The sequence below is a fragment of the Mya arenaria genome, chromosome 12 (genome assembly GCF_026914265.1).
Source record: "Mya arenaria isolate MELC-2E11 chromosome 12, ASM2691426v1".
Taxonomy (NCBI): domain Eukaryota; kingdom Metazoa; phylum Mollusca; class Bivalvia; order Myida; family Myidae; genus Mya; species Mya arenaria.
In genome coordinates, this window is record NC_069133.1 from 42,071,674 (window position 1) to 42,089,527 (window position 17,854).

At 37.9% G+C, this 17,854-nt stretch overlaps 2 protein-coding genes across 2 annotated transcripts; one reads left to right on the forward strand and one right to left on the reverse strand.

Annotated features, from left to right (window-relative positions):
- The first annotated feature begins 54 nt into the window (after positions 1-54).
- LOC128212158 (acetylcholine receptor subunit beta-type lev-1-like) lies at positions 55-1,948 on the forward strand. The gene is made up of 2 exons (XM_052917454.1): positions 55-1,082; positions 1,289-1,948. Exons 1-2 carry the CDS (start codon positions 110-112, stop codon positions 1,525-1,527), a joined length of 1,212 nt encoding a protein of 403 aa, XP_052773414.1. The 5' UTR covers positions 55-109; the 3' UTR covers positions 1,528-1,948.
- A 1,823-nt stretch (positions 1,949-3,771) lies between these two features.
- On the reverse strand, positions 3,772-17,340 carry LOC128210704 (homeobox protein Hox-A2-like). The gene is made up of 3 exons (XM_052915056.1): positions 16,476-17,340; positions 13,783-14,006; positions 3,772-4,410 (listed from the first exon to the last, which is right to left on the reverse strand). The coding sequence occupies exons 1-3, from the start codon at positions 16,906-16,908 to the stop codon at positions 3,772-3,774; spliced, it is 1,296 nt and encodes a 431-aa protein (XP_052771016.1). The 5' UTR covers positions 16,909-17,340.
- Positions 17,341-17,854: the final 514 nt, after the last annotated feature.

Sequence of the window (17,854 nt, forward strand, 5' to 3'; positions counted from 1 at the left end):
TTAGGTTTCATTACGTATCGATTTCAATTAGTTAAATTAAAACAATAGAAAGAAAGTTTGAATCATATTCTTACTTATCACCTCAAAATATTGTTAATAAAATAAAAACATGAGGGAGTTACTTTTCTGCGTGTTAGCAGTCTGCGTCACTGAGGCGCATGCAGGCGTTTCCGCGACGGACATGAATACCCATTTATCCGAGACGTTCACTAACTACGATAGCCGCGTGCGGCCGCTGCTGAGCGACCAGTCGCAGGCGGTCGGCGTGTCCGTCGACCTCCATCTGCTCGGAATCAACAACTTCGACAGCTCTGAGCAGAAGCTGGAAACCACGGCGTACCTCGAGATCTCGTGGACAGACGAGGTTCTACAGGACAACTGGGAGAACTCTGACGTATCGGAAGTGCTTATTCCGCAATCGGACATCTGGCTTCCGGATCTCGCGTTACAGAATGGGTTTGAAACGTTGACTGGACTGGGAAACAAGTTTTATAACGTGAGGGTAAAAAGTACTGGTGTGGTCACGTGGCGCCCGTATCATGTATTCGAAAGCGCATGCGCAGTTGACGTCACATACTTCCCGTTTGATAGAACAACGTGTGAGCTGAAGTTTGTTGTTTGGAGTAATCCGAAGAATCTTCTTATGGCGACGGTGGGAACCGGGGGGCTTGACATGACGGGATTCAGCGAAAACAGTGAGTGGAGCATCGAACTAACGGAAGCGAACAACTTTGAAACCACAACATCATCTGGCGTCACGTTCGCCATCCAGATGAAACGGAAGCCGCTCTTCTACCTCCTGAATATCCTCATACCCGTGATTATGCTCGCCGTTTTGAACGCGTTCGTCTTCGCGCTGCCCGCGTCTTCCGGCGAGAAGACGGGATTCGCGGTGACGGCCTTCCTGGCTCTGGCGGTGTTCCTGACGATCATCAGCGCGGAGCTTCCGCGGACGGCCGACAAGGTGTCTACATTCTCCGCCTACCTCTTCCTCGTTACCTTCCTCAGCGCCCTCATCTCAATGATCACAATTATACAGCTCCGTCTCTTCGCGCGTGAACCGGAAGTGCCCGTCCCATCAAGTATTTCCATTTTATTATTAATATCATTATAATTATTATTATTATTATTATTATTATTATTATTATTTATTATTACTATTATTATTATTATTATTATTATTATTATTATTATTATTATTATTATTATTATTATTATACTTTTTGCTGCTTCTTCTTCTACTTCTTCTATGTGATATGTCATGCATCTCGAGCTCTTCCGCTTACAGGTCTACAGAGCCTCACTAAGTGTATCCGACGGATGCGGTGCCGCACGTGTTTTGCGAAATCTGGCGGCTATGTCCGGGGACTCACCATCGAGGAGGTGAAGCGCCGCCTGTCGGATGACGTTACATGGGAAGACGCGGTGGGCGCCCTGGACTTCGTCTTCTTCTGGGTTTTCCTGTTTCTGATCGCGGGCATCACATCTGGCTGCTGCGTCATAGCCGTGAAAGGCGCCCTTGCTTAATACTGCTGTAGCTGCTGTTGCTGACCATGTATTGTTTTCATGTTTGGACGGTTTTCTAATTTAAATGGAATTGGGCCGATTGTTCAGAGTATTATTAAACGCCGTTAACACCGGCATAGTTGTTAACATTTAAAGGTGAACTATTTTATTATTTGCAGTGGTGTTTAAATAAAGTAAGCATAGCTAAAGCAGTTTTCTCAATATCTGCAAGACATATGTCCATGAAACTCTCAGAGTAGTAAGGATTTCTAAGTTAACAACGAGGCTGTTGACAACTGTAGCTTTGACAAAGGTCTGAGCAATTGGCCAAATGTTATTGTTTGATTTTGATTACTATTATGGCACATAATTTGTATGATGTGTGTCATTGCCGCCAAATGCACTTTTTCAAAGAAATAAAAATACTGTTTCTTGCTGTTGATTACGTTTAATTTATTATTAATATAGTCTGAGGCGATAATTGTTTGATCTAATGTAAGATAGCAATATATTTCACCGAATGATCACAAACACTTGCAGTATTTCACTTGGTTATTTATTTTAAGGACACATTTTGAGGAGGACTAGATCATTCCAGCAAAAAGACAGAGCATACGTAACGTAACTAATAATTGAATTGTCTGGTTAGCGCACTCGCTTCTCACGTAGGCGATCCGGGTTCGATTCCCGGCTTTGGCGCATGTGAGTTTGGTTTGTGGTCACCAAGCCTGACAAGTGGGTTTGCTCCAGTTTCCCCCACAACACAAGACCCACTCTCGCGTAAAATCGTGCCAACGAGAGTGATCAATATATTGTTGTAATAACTTGTTTCACAATCGTTGTAAAATAAATATGTTTAAACTAAATAATTGAATTGTAGCCGGCTTCCAGTCATATTTAAACGTTGGGCCGGTTGTTTAGAATTGTGTAAATATTTGAAAGTTAACAACGATGACGTTTTCTACGTTGTTAAGTTTCAAATCTTTACTGCTATGGAAGTCTACTTGATACACTTGTGATCTGCAGTATTTCAAAAAAAATATGTAAGACAACTGTTTTGAACATCTGTAATTGTTTTACTTAAACATATTAGCACTTCATTAAAAAATAACAACACAGTTTTAAACAATCAGCCCATTATATATAGGGTCTAATATATTGTGTAAACTTCCCATTAACTGGGTCAGCAACTCTTTCTATCTACCGCTTCACCTGATGAAAGTCAATAACGGCTGACTGCTGTTTTTACTGAAATAGATGTATTGGATTACGAGAAATACTACCTTTTCGTTGGAAAAAAAATAAAATGTTGATCACTGAAAGGAAATATCACCAACATGAAATTTAGAAGAGTGACCCTTTAATGTTGCCATGGAAACAGATGTAGTTGTAGATTAGGCCAATACTCAGAAGATATGGAACACATTTTTGATATTTATTTATAAAATATAATAGATAATATATGTACATAGACTGACACGATAAGTCATTCGACAAATAATTTACCGAATCTTACGCACAACTTAAACAATAAATAATAACAATATATTATTTTACATATAATCACCAACGCTTGTGCAAACTACCGGGGCAAGTTAACACTATAAGAAAAACTAGGAGCTACATTTCTCCCAACATGTTATTATATGTTGAATTGACGTAAAGTCACAAAGTTTTGTCAAAGGCTTTTTTTTACAATCGGAACTCCTCGGCCATTTTCCATCGATGTATATGGACGGTTTAGAATGTCAGAAATCTTTACATTTAAACTACACTGTATGTACATCGCAAAGTTATTTCAATTAACAGTTTTACGTTATGCCTTTACTGTTTGGAATCTTAATTATTTATGCAAGTATACATTTCATTGACAATCAATTGTAACTTAGTAATACAAAATACACCTTATACATTACTTTAAACTAATACTATTATTTAGAATTTTACAAACGTCTTCTACTGATGTAGTTTTGGATGGAAAATGGCCGAGGAGTTCCGAATGAATTCTGTAAAAATGTTCTTCTATAGTTCGCGTTTTCGGTACATGTAACCCGGAAACCCAATTATTTGCCATCCGTTTCGTTCGATTCTTCAACGGAAAACATATCATGCGTATCTAGAACAAATATTAAACTGTTCAAAACATGTTTGTATTTGTTTGTGAAGGGAATGGGATGAGTAGTGTCGGGATCGGAGGGGGGGGGGGGGGGGGGGGGGGGGGGGGGGGGGGGGAGGGGAGGGGTATATATTGACCCTAAAACGTAGTCAGCGGCAACTTTCCATGTTAAATAAATCGCATTTTCTAACATCTGGTGAAAACCGTTGCTCACGATCAAACTGTTCACTACACTCCCCCGTGTCAACTGATGTATCCATCATTGTTTCAAAGTCATCTCCTGAATGTTCACCATCAACAGGTTCGTCGTCTTCTGATCCTTCAGTCATAGTTTCTTCTTTTATAATATCCGAATGTTTGACTTCAATATCATGATCGTCGAGTGAACTATTTGCATTCTGTTCATAGACGCAAGCGACGTCTGTTTTAACGCTCTTTAAGTCAGGCGCAGTTATTGCGTCATTAATGACGTCATCATCGCTATCAGACGAGCTCTCAGGCTGTCGTTCCACACTGTTCAAGCTTCCCATGGTAAAATCCAACGGCTGATTGACGGGAGTGCCGTTGTTAACCCCGCTAACACCTGGTTGCTGCTTTCGGGCGCCCTGTGCCGCCGCGGCCGCCGCCTCTAAGCGCTCTTTCGCCTTCTTGAGCTTGGCGGCGTTCTGGATGGCCTTGGCGACATCTGGGTTTCGCTCGGCCTGGAGGCGCGTTTCGGGTGCGTCAGCAGCCGTGATGTTCTCGTGCTTTTTCCACTTCGTCCGTCTGTTCTGGAACCAGATCTTTACCTGAAATAAGTATGATGCGTAAGAACATATTAAAATCAAGTAGGTTGCATGTTGAATTATTCGTTATCAGGGCGGGGCTAACATCCACGCTTGATGCATTTCTTTATAAAAAAAACAATATGCAAGTCGAACAGCTGACACAACTGAACACGGTTTGCAATATTCAAGTTATGTCTGAACATTTTAAGTAAAACAACTGAAGTAACACAATTTCAAAAAAAAACAACCCCCAAAAAACCCCGACACAATGACGTTTTTACTGTTTTCTGTTATTAGTCCTAATACGGTTCTACCCTAACGTGCGACGTGGACACCCGAGCTACAAGACCCCTTCACAATTATGGTTTAACATACGTAAGTCTTTTGCCGTTTATCTACTTTTATTCGACCTTGAGCCATGTTGTAACAAAGTAATATTAAATTACATAATGATAATAATAATAATACACATAATTAATTATATTACTATATTTTCCGTCTAATTGCTTTACTGTCAAGTCTTATAGAGTCGTTTTTCTTAAGGTTTATACACAACTTTAGAAAACAAGCCAACTTCGTGACAATATTTAATACAATACCACATAATAATAAAATTATATTTCATCCGATTTTTCGTGTCTATGCAAGTATCAAACTATGTTTCTTCAAAAGACCCATCAACGCCAACTCCCGCTACACCAGACGTTTTAAGCGGTTTTGTTTGTCTCGATGCCAGCAGCCAGATTTTTTGCTCCACGACCGCCCTCCCAAATCATCCCATCAGTTGCTAATTAAGGGTGTTCATTTGACCCCCGGGACGTATAATTCCTATCAGTTTATTAGTTATAATGTGTAATATATCCACTCTCTGCAAACGTTAATGCGAGATTTAGAGAAAACGCAATCCAATTAAATAGCCCTGATTGTTCCAAGAATTAATCCCGAGGGCCCGCTTAGTGGACCGGCCGAGATGTTATGTTTTCTTCTTCAAGGAATCTCTTTCTAAAACCCATCCAGAGTCCCATGGCAAAGCTATAGTTCCCGTTGCCTAAGTGAACGGTATCTACATTGCCTATTATATGAGATGTTCAGGATATAAAACTGCAATGGTTTCTTTTTCAAGGAATCTCTCATTTGACGCTATTTTTAAAATCCATTCAGTGTCCCAGGGCTTAATTACAGTTTATATTGCCTTTATAAGTAAAAAGGTCGCTTTTACCGTGCCTAAGTTTTTCTTTGTTTTTGCGTCATGTTTTAATTCCAAAACCTACCTACCATTCTTGAAAAGAAATTTAAATAAGTGTCATAGTGCCATAGATTTTTTTAATTATCTATATACAACAAAATTATATTATTCATAAATGTTTTTTTTTACAACAAGTGCCCTTCATAGATCTTTGTTAACTTTAAACGAAGCTTCATTAAATTTGCTGGTCCTTACATCAAAAAAATTGAACTCCTACATACAAATACCAACATTTAATATTTATTTTGTGTCAAAACCAATTCATTACAAGACATCTGATACATTTCAACTTAAACATGCTGTGTTGTTTCTGGTGGGTGGGGTAATTTTACCCCTAAAATACCTTAGGTCATGAAATTTATTCAGTGTTAAACGATGTGTTCGTTTAATTGTATTGTTTAACAAATTTATGCATTTAAGTGTAATGGTATTTAAGAGCGATCTATTTAAGGCAACGGTTAAAGAAAACTTCAAATTGCGTAAAATTGTGTACTCCGACATAGCGAAAATAATCGACATAGAAAAATCGACATGAGCGGATTTGTTTTAAATAGAAAAGGAATGAATAAATTCGGGATCGGTGAAAAAGTTTGACACTACCGGAAAATCGAGATATCCGAGATTGACATAGCGAGTTTGGACTGAATTTGCATTTGTTTTCATGAATGACTGAGGTGATCTTAGGCAATTGATTTTTGTTCATGTTTTTCAAGACCAGATTAATGTCCAACAACCTGTTAGAGACACTCAGGGTTTAAAGGGACTGTACACCAGATTGGCACCAAAAAAGTTTTTTTCTGTAACGAATCTTAGGACAATTATTTAATAAAAGGTTTTACTCTTTGATATCATAATTGTAAAAAAAATACCAAAATGTACCTAACAAATCGAGTCCCAGACCGGGTTCGAACCGGTGTCGCCAAAATTGCAGTCTAGTGTTGTATCCACTGTGCTACGAAGGCTACCTGTAACCAGTTGGAATATTTAAACTATAAACCTAACTTGGTAATATCACGTGATAACAACGAGTAGCCAATCACGCATAAGGAATGAATTCTACTAGGTAGACATACCTAGTAATCTTTTTTAATGGAAAAATACGAAAAAACTGCGAACAATAAATTAATTGTAAACTATGTGGTACTTCAGTAAGTAAGTTTCAATGCATTGTACACTTCGATATCAAGTTTATGTCAGTTTTCGGGAATTTTCTTCTTTTTTCCCCGCTATTTCATCATACGGAGTACAGTCCCTTTAAATGGTAGCGAGAAAAGTATTTCGATGTGAACACCTTTTTTTCTAATTCTATGCCATCTAGGGTCCCCTACTTTGTTAAGCCCCACAAAAAATTTGCGCTTAACACTTTAGCAAATGTGTCGTTATTTGTTCATTCTGAAAAACTACCCTCCCGATGATACTAAGCATATAATCATTTTGGCATGGCCTTGGCCGTAACTACGCTCTCTCAGTTCTAGTAGTTAACATCCTTTTATGTTGTTGCATTGTTATTACACTGTCCTGTCACTATTGTATCTCTGTAAAACCTTTTTGTAAAACCTTCACGCAGATTGTAAGTTGTATTTGTTGGCTATGACTGTTCTTACATATGTTTTGCTATCCTATGCTGTTTTATGTTATGTTAAGTAAAGTAATGTTGTTTTGTGTTGTGTTGTGTTGTGTCGTCTTGAAATATATCATTCTTTGCTATTCTATGCTATGTTATTTTATGTTGTTTTATGCTATGCCATGCGACTTATGGTATGTTATTTTATGGTATGGTATTCTATTTTGTTTTGTGTTATGTTAATTTATGGTTTTATGTTATGTTATGTTGTGTTTGTTGTGTTGTGTTGTGTTGTGTTGTGTTGTGTCGCGTTGTGTTGTGTTGTGTCGCGTTGTGTTGTGTTGTGTTGTGTCGTGTCGCGTTGCGTTGTGTTGTGTCGTGTCGTGTCGCGTTGTGTTGTGTTGTGTCGTGTCGCGTTGTGTTGTGTTGTGTTGTGTTGTGTTGTGTCGTGTCGCGTTGTGTTGTGTTGTGTTGTGTCGTGTCGCGTTGCGTTGTGTTGTGTTGTGTCGTGTCGCGTTGTGTTGTGTTGTGTTGTGTTGTGTTGTGTTGTGTCGCGTTGTGTTGTGTCGCGTTGTGTTGTGTTGTGTTGTGTTGTGTCGTGTCGCGTTGTGTTGTGTTGCGTTGTGTTGTGTTGTGTTGTGTCGTGTCGCGTTGTGTTGTGTTGTGTTGTGTTGCGTCGCGTTGCGTTGTGTTGTGTTGTGTTGTGTTGTGTTGTGTTGTGTCGTGTCGCGTTGTGTTGTGTTGTGTTGTGTCGTGTCGTGTCGTGTCGCGTCGCGTCCTGCCATGTTATGTTATCTTATCTTATCTTATGTGTTATGTTATGTTATGTTATGTTATGTTATGTTATGTTATGTTATGTTATGTTATGTTTCATGTTATAAACAGATTTTAATTTACAATAATACTGCTGCTGGATTTTTTAAATTTATTCTTTAGAATAATTTTAATGCAAGTCATAAAACCAACTATTGCATTAAACATACAAAAACAAGGACATTTCTGTTTTCAGGAAACATTACGATCTCCCGGCATAAAGATTTAGCAACTTTCACTTTAAAGGCGCACAATTTAGGTAGATTCTTTTTTATTTAAAGCGTATTCATGTTTTACCCATATGACTTAAATGATTTAAACACCAAAAAGTAAATGATTTAGGTACAGTTAAAAATATTAACTTTTATACATCGTTTCTTTTAAATTGATAGCTTTGTGGCCACAAAATTCCCAGTTGCTTTGTGGCCACAAAATTCCCAGTTAAGATATCGCGTATATTTATTTTTATCCGTACCATAATCATATGCCTTTTTAGCATTAAAGACAAATGAGTTCAACATGATAATGCATTGATTTTTTTTTGCATTTACCTATATTGTGTGCCTTCCAGCCTTAAAGTGTCCGCTTAATTTTACAAGTATTAAACCTTAAATCAATAATAAGGATATACCAAAAATTTATTGCTTGGATTACCAAAACTATTTAAGACCTTTAGATTGTTTTTGTAGAAGATTTTTAACCGAATTTCCACTATTAAAACACGTGTACATTTTCCGAGCGATTAACCTCTTTATAAAGTATTTTCTTATCTGATAAGCATTTTAAAGAGTCTTCCTCTGGTTGTTTTATAGAGAGGTGGCGGTGATTGTTTTGTTGTAGTTTTTTAGATATAATTTATCTAAAAATGCATTTTAAGTAATGTTTAAAAATTGTACGAAAGTAATTACAAATTTAAATGGTTTGATACGACGCAGTACATATTTACAATTTTAAATTAAATGGTCTACATTATCCTATGTAAACTTCCAACTTCTGGGCCAGCCACTGTTAATATCTACCGCTTCACCTGATTAAAAGCAATAACGGATAACTGTTGATTTACTGAAATAAATGTATCGTACAATTGGAAAGATACTGTCGTTTCATTGGACAAATATAACGTTGACCACTAAAGTAAATAATGGTAAAAAAAGAATATTTTTCTTGACTGATAATGCCATCCATCAATTTAAAAACAAAACAGAACAGAACAGACGTTTGTTTCAAAGTAAACAAATGACATCATTCAATGAATTAGGTCAACGTGTTCAATGATCATTGCAGAAATACAATGGGCTCATAAAATGCATGGCGATCGGCAGATTAGAAATTAGCCAACGAAAATAAATAAATGTATTATTCAGGTATATGATTTTTGGTATATTTCATATAAGTAATAGTCAAAGTTTATTTTAGTTCATTTGTTTTTTTGGAATAATCATGTATAATAATTTGAATTATAGTGTAACAGGCGGCTTGTATTCTAGTTAGAATGTATAGGACTTTGGAACCATAGTTCTGTTATAGTAATCCAGGTCGGCGTTGTTTAGTCAGGGGGTCGGGTAAACTGATTGAGGCGGGAACGCAGACTGCACGTGTAACCGGATAGTGTGCTAATTGAGGCCGTAATTACCGGCAACTTCATCAAGCGGGTGGGGTATGGTCCCGAGTGGTAAGGCACAGACAACTGCAGATAATGATCGTTCGTATCGATCTAATGATCATTACTTCATCGATTAGTGTTCGGTTAAAACACTATGAACACATGGGCTAAAACGTACCTGTGTGATATAAGGCTGTTGAATTTTGTTAATTAGTAACGTCAGTCTGTGCCTAGGTTTGAGCCCCATGAGCAACAGTTTTTATAAGCCCCCCGCCCCCCCCCCCAAACCCCCCCCCCCAAAACCCCCCCCCAAAAACAACAACAACAACAAAAAACACACAAAAAACAACGAACAAACAAACACACATTGGTTCGGGTTACTCGACCTTACCTACGAAATAGGCCTCAACCATACCAGTTTTATAGTCAGTTAGAAAAATATAATATTTATAAAGAAGATTACTTTAACACCATTGATCAATGGCGACAATAACGTTCTTACCATATAGGTTAATGAAAATTATATATAAAAAAGCCTACGGATGTAACCCTAACCAATCAATTTAAAATTTATTTATTTTATTATCTTTTTCTCTTTTTTTTTTTTGGCTAAAGCTAAGTTAAACTCACTGTCAAACAGATGCACGATACTAATGGAAATTTTGGCATTCAACAATGTGCCATTAATATCACAATGACTATTATTTTCTTTTTGGAGTTTTACCATATTTAAACAAAATTAATAAAAGGGTAACATTTAACATAGGTAGTGGTTGTGTGAGGAGCAACAAGAAAACAAGTAATATGTCGGTGTAAATGTCTAATAGGGTGATAAAAGTAATGTTTTTAATGCACCAGTCAATTAACCACGCCCCCCCCCCCCCCCGCAGGTCCGGGGTATACCGGGGATAGCCATGGAAATGGGCCGTGTTTTTACCTTTCAGGTAGCCCTGCAGTGCCGGGTGAATGCGGTGGTTTTGTCTTTGCGCCAAAAGTAGCCGGGAATGGGCCTTACTTAGAGTCCCTGGGATGCGGGGGCATTTGCCACCGCAGGACGGGGATCTTACCCGAACCTGGCTGGACCGAAAGTCTAAGTCCCCGCTATTCCCCGGACCTGGCGGGGCAGTGGTTACAATTGACTGGTGCATAATTGGTATGCTTTACAAAATTACTCGAAATAAACTTCCTCATCAATCTTTTGGAAAAAAAATCCAGTCACCTTGCACGAGATTTAAGCATCCAAATATTTTGAAAGATTCCGAATACACCGATTGTGGGAGTTCTGACATTGTCGTAGTGGGATGTTTGTTATATTTTTATGTTTCCTTCACTAAAACATCTGAAATGATGCATAGCTAGAGATTGGAAAACACACACGATGTCATTTCAAAAGAATGTCTCGCAATCTAAGGTTGACGATTAATTAAATAAAAAAACAGAATGGCATTTCACGGTATATCACAATAATGACGATTATATTAAATATCAATTATACATCATGAGAATACTGACATTATGGTCTTTTTTCATTTCGATCACTTTTTTTTTCAGTCACCATCAATGCTATGTATGTGTTTTATATAATCTGGAGAACAAATTGATCACGGTTTCACAAATTGCGTAATGTGGCATTTACTTGTGTTACATTTTCAGATTATTTTCCCTATACACTTCCATTTACCTCAACTGTGAAATTCTTATAAAATGTTTCTCGAAATTGTTAAAATAAAAATTACTTGTGAAATGTTGCCCAACGCAATTTTCCAAAGCAACGCAGCATGGCTGTTATCTAATCATTATTGGGCTAAGAACGATGTAGCTAATCGGATTACTTGTTTTTAATAACTGACCATTTGTGTGAATGAATTCATCGATATATATAATGACCATAATATAAACTTAAGTTAAATATCGAATACCACCCCAGCAGAGCTGACCAGCAATGTTCAGTATACGTGGCTTTCTAATATCAAGGTCATGTATATAGAATTCACATGTAAATAGGTGATAGGAAAATAAATTATGACAAAATCAAGCTTATAATACAAGCCTGTGTGTATTATCAGCCCGAACGACAAGTGCCCATCAAGACTGGTTTACATGGTTCAATTTGTCTATAAACGGTAAATGACGCGGTACGATCAGACAATAAGAGGTGGCGTGCACAGTTAGGTTTGTCTTTTAGAGGTAGAATGTGAGGGAATATCGGTTTAAAACAGGTAAACTACACTATTCGGTCTGGCGGATCCGTGGTCTAGTGGTAACACACTTGCCTGTCAATCTAGGGGTCGCAGGATCGATTCCCAGCCACTCCATTAAAACTACTAATCGTTTTCCGGGACGGACGTTAAATGGGGGTCCAGTGTGACAGTGCTATTCACTGGTGAACCAGGGTAGCTATAACCAGTGTTATATTCTGTCTGTGCACTATGCTCCAAAACCCTAAGATGACTGTGTTAGAGAGGGCAGTTAAATATGTATATAGGAGGTAGAGTGCACATAATAATTCGTCTTTAAGAGGAAGGGTGTGCGGAATGATATATTTACAAGGTACGGTACAAGGGACAATCGATTTGTAAGATGTAGATTGCGCGGCTATATCGGGATAGAATGCGCAGTTATTTCGGCCTATGAGCGGTTAACTGCGCGGTTATATCGGCATATGAGTGGTAAACTGCGCGGTTAAATCGGCCTATGAGTTGTTGACTGTGCGGTTATATATCGGCATTTTAGTGGTACACTGCGCGGTTATATCGGTCTATGTGTGGTAGAATGCGCGGTTATATCGACCCATGAGTTGTTCACTGCGTGGTTAAATCGGCCTATAAAAACTAAACTGCGCGATTATAGCGAGGTAGAATACGCTGTTTTATCGGCCTATGAGTGGTAGACTGTGCGGATATATCGGGCTATGAGTGGTAGACTGTGCGGATATATCGGGCTATGAGTGGTAGACTGTGCGGATATATCGGGCTATGAGTGGTAGACTGTGCGGATATATCGGCCTATGAGTGGTAGACTGTGCGGATATATCGGGCTATGAGTGGTAGACTGTGTGGATATATCGGGCTATGAGTGGTAGACTGTGCGGATATATCGGGCTATGAGTCGTAGAATACGCGGGTAAATCGGCCTATGAGTGGTAAACTGAGCGGGTAAATCGGCCTATGAGTGGTAGACTTTGCTGGTATGTCGGTCTTTGTATGTTAAACTGCGCAGCTATATCGGCCTTTGAGTAGTAGAATGCGCGGTTAAATCGGCTCATGACTAGTAGACTGAGCGGTTATATCGAGATAGAATGTGCGGTTATATCGGCCTACGAGTGGTAGACTGTGTGGTTATCGGCTATAAAGAAGTAGTCTACGCAGTGATATCGGCCCACGAGTGGTAGACTGTGTGGTTATCGGCTATTAAACAGTAGTCTACGCAGTGATATCGGCCTACGAGTGGTAGACTGTGTGGTTATCGGCTATTAAGAAGTAGTCTACGCAGTGATATCTGCCCACGAGTGGTAGACTTTGTGGTTATCGGCTATTAAGAAGTAGTCTACGCAGTGATATCGGCCCACGAGTGGTAGACTGTGTGGTTATCGGCTATTAAGAAGTAGTCTACGCAGTGATATCGGCCTACGAGTGGTAGACTGTGTGGTTATCGGCTATTAAGAAGTAGTCTACGCAGTGATATCGGCCTACGAGTGGTAGACTGTGTGGTTATCGGCTATTAAGAAGTAGACTACGCAGTGATATCGGCCTACGAGTGGTAGACTGTGTGGTTATCGGCTTTTAAGAAGTAGACTATGCAGTGATATCAGCCTACGAGTGGTAGACTGTGTGGTTATCGGCTATTAAGAAGTAGACTACGCAGTGATATCGGCCTACGAGTGGTAGACTGTGTGGTTATCGGCTATTAAGAAGTAGACTACGCAGTATTTGCCATGTGAAGCCATAAAACGCAGACTTTCGTCACTGGCTTTCGCTTTCAGCGCAAGGCTTAAAAATGGGGAATTGTTCTGTAAGGTTTTTATTAGTATAATGTAAATTCGGAATACAACTATAATACGTTATTAGGACAAGCAAAATGCTCGGAGCATGGATGTTGATCGATTAATCTGTTACACATGTATTTACTTTTCAAAAGCAATATTGAATAAAAAGAAAATTTATATACCTGCGTTTCCGTAACGTTTAATAGTGACGCCATTTCCGCCCGCTCGGCAGACGACAAATACTTCTTCTGCTCAAATTGCTTTTCCAGCTCAAATATTTGACGTCCGGTAAACGTTGTTCGCGCCTTTTTCTTCTTCTGTGACACCAGACCATTGTCGCTGAAGTCGTCTGCTGAATCAGACGACATTTTATGTTTGTCGGAAGTGCGTCTAACGCGCTCAGAATCTGAAAGAATAAAACAAAACAACTTATATAAAATTGTATAAATATATTTGTTTGTTTTTCCAAGGTTTTATGGGTTAATAGCTGAAACAGGGCGTTTTTGTTGATACCAAACTAGTTTCATTTTTGATTCCAAGGGTTTTGGCGGTTTGGAAACCTATTTCGACAGTTTTGCCTTAAATAACAAATAAATGGCATTGCGTCAACAACATAATGGAACTTCTGCATGTAGCCATTATTTCTGAATGTCTGCAAGACATTGATACCGCAGATGGTCGTTTGCCTGTTTTAACTAAACGGTGTTTCAACAAATGTATTGAATCACTATCCGCCATGTTTTTTTTTTCGGATAGAACGAACCGACGAAACCACCTCCGGAGTTTCTGTTTTCGTAAAACAAACGATAAAACTGGTTTTCGTATTATTTAAAACTGCCAAAGCAAATACGTGATTAAAATATGTTCCGTGAAACCAATATTAAACCAAACCTAGTTTATTACCAACAAAGCGCCCTAAATGACCTTCTGTCTATGACGTCTACGAAAACTCACATGAACTTACAAACATTCAAATCAAGTGAGTATAATTGTATGCTCGTTCCCGCAATGACTCAGTTTCAACAAGTTTTGAAAATGAAGAACTATATAAGTTGGCAAGCGTCTTTAAGTGGTGAAATAACAATGTAATGGTTTATATATATAAAAAAATGTCAGTATGTGCATTATTGTTTGCTTTTTGTTTGTTTTTGTAATATTTACTACCCTCACAACTCGCGTTTTAGAGATTATAAACAAAAGCTTTAGTGCGAATGTTTAATTGGGACGTACATATGTCGTCAAGGACGATGTTCAATAACTAGCTTGCGGTATAAGTGAATAGCGTTGTAGTTTATCTGCACGGTAGTTAAAGAACGGTAACGCCTATTCTATGTGTTACAGTTACAAAATGGTAGATAATATATAGACGAAAAAACACACTATCAATTATGGTACAATGAAGCATTATGCTATCATTAGCAGAGAGCTTATATAGGTTATTGATCAGTCTAATCAAAATTATGATAAACAAATCATATATAACAATGCTTTCCGGTGGTTTATAGAGATTTATCAGTGAAATAAAAAGTCATATTAAAATTTGATATTTTTCAGTTTTGAAATTTTAGCCCGTTCTCATTTTTAAATCAAACATCAACGCGCACGGGGCTGGGGCACAATTTTAACGACGTCATGTCCGAAAATGACGTTTTGTTCGCATACATTTTGGCGAGCTTTTCTGAAATTACATTACGCTGTCAGTTTAAATCCTTTTTAGCATATACAATGTACATGTACTAAAAATGTTTGTTCCAATTAAAGATCGCAAAATATATTTCACTTCGTGAACACCAAATGTATAAACTTGTATCTCACTCGTGGCTACACAACTCGTGCAGCTTTTGGTGCTCACTCGGTGAAATATATCACCATCTTACACTGAAACAAACAATTATCCTCTATACCACAATTAAACTGAAGCTAAGTATACTCAAATATACGGTTTATTGGTTTGTATATTTATACAATATATATATTTTCAGTAAACTTAAATGCAATATATTCGTCTCAACATTTATACAGTAGAAACCCATTCGCTCGAAGTTGCTTGGCTCGAAATTTATCGTTGGCTCGAACTGGACGTGAAGGACCGATTTCTTCAATTATGTGCTTATATTAAAGGATTTATTTGAAATATCGTATACTTCTTATACTATTATATATTCTAGCCCAGAATTAGCATTTTCGTTTAAATACATAGATTTTTTTGTATACTTATTATGCACAAAATACTGAGTGGTGTCCTTTACAATTATAAATATACTTGCGATGCAATTTAATGATAATTTTGAAAATGGTGATAATTTCTTGATACAGACACGCACTTAAAAACAATATCAAAATCGAAATAAGAACCCTCTCAAATTGTATACAAATTCAAAGGGAAAAGTAAGCATTGCATTGTCCCTAAAAAGAAAAATGATTAACATAAACGACGGAAACTCAAAGAAAGGGGAAAACGGGATAAAAGAGGACTGGAAAGTAAGAAAGAATTCAAGAAGCATATCAAAACACACCAATAATAGAAAAACAAACAAATAAATAAATAAATAAATAAATAAATAAATAAATAAATAAATAAATAAATAAATAAATAAATAAATAAATAAATAAATTAATAAATAAATAAATGGATTGAACAGATAAGTAAAATAAATAAATAAATAAATAGATAATAAATAAATACATAATAAATACATATATAATAAATGAATAAATGAATAAATAAATAAATAAATAAATAAATAAATAAATAAATAAATAAATAAATAAATAAACAAACAAACAAACAAACAAACAAACAAACAAACAAACAAACAAACAAACAAACAAACAAATAAATAAATAAATATAAATAAATAAGTAATAAAAGCACCTTGCGGTGGAGAGTCCACATAATCCCGTTGACGCGAGCTGCACGGGGAACTCGAGTGTCGCCGCTCCTGCCGGTCCGCCTCACTGTCCACGTGCCGCTCAATTCCAGTTGCCGACGGAACCACGAGTCCCTGATAGCGAACACCGCCGGTTGCAGCGGCAAACAGCCGACCGGTGGACAAGATGTCGTTAGCAAACACTGAATCCCCTGCACGTATTTTCGGCGTCTTCTTTGCCGACGGTGAATTGCTCATATCCCGACGGAGCCGTTCGTCGTCATCAGCGTCTTCAAGGTCGAGAATGTTAGTTATGAGAAATGGTGTCGGGTTGCGCACGGGGTTATTGTATATGTGAGGATGCCACGTGTTGATGTGTGCTGTTGTAAAAGGAATGTGGTAGAAAAAGCCACGTGCATACGGTAAAAGTCCTTCCATTTTCGATGCTAGCGTTTATGTCATTTGCTAGTACAAACGAGAAATGCACTTGTTTTTTTTTAATGAATCAACACGTTGTTTATACACACGTTACAAGAAACACCAGTTATGCCGCTGTCATAAAACGCGTTTGTGAGAGAAACGATTCCCGGCTAATTGCGAATCATCTTTTTCGTGCACTATTAAGTCCAAAGAATATCATTTTCCCAGTAAATCGCGTCATTAAGACATTATTTTCTCCCTAATTAGGCACATCTGACCACTCATCATCCCCGATTACCAATTTATACGAGGCTATGAAAATCAGCAATTAACTGTTCATTTCTCCAGAATCAAAACCTTTAATTTGCCACCAGCAATTGCCTAGGATCGGAATCGCCGTACAATAAGCTCTGGCAATGGTTAACTGCTAAAACCGCTTCTAGTATCACATTTTAGCCCTTCCATCGGTATCGATTAAATGATAGTGAACAAGAGAAATTAAGGAACTCGGTGGTATTTCTATAAATCAATTAGTTTACAAATGAGCCAGAAATACTACAGCTTTATTGATAGCTTTCCAATCTTCTGTCGGCCCGGTACGCCAATCACACGGCCGCCGCGCCCCGCCTCCCTCATCGGTTGGCAGGTAAAAGCCTGGTTCAGCCCACCGCGGGCCGCCGTGTGCCGAGCGCGCCCATCCGATAGCACGGCCCGTGGAACACCGCTGATGATGTATGATAACCCATAACTGCTTGGTGCTTAATAATAACTCGTCTCTACACTTCGATAGATATATCTTCTGAGACATCTTCATCGTTTTTGTTTGCTATTCTATTGCAGGTTTTCTCTTGTTATTTTGTAAATTGTCTTAAACGTTTATAATTGTTAGATACAATCAAGCGTTGTCTCCAAAAAGGAAGGTGATATGTAGAATTGATAGAATACAAGGATGCATCGACATTTC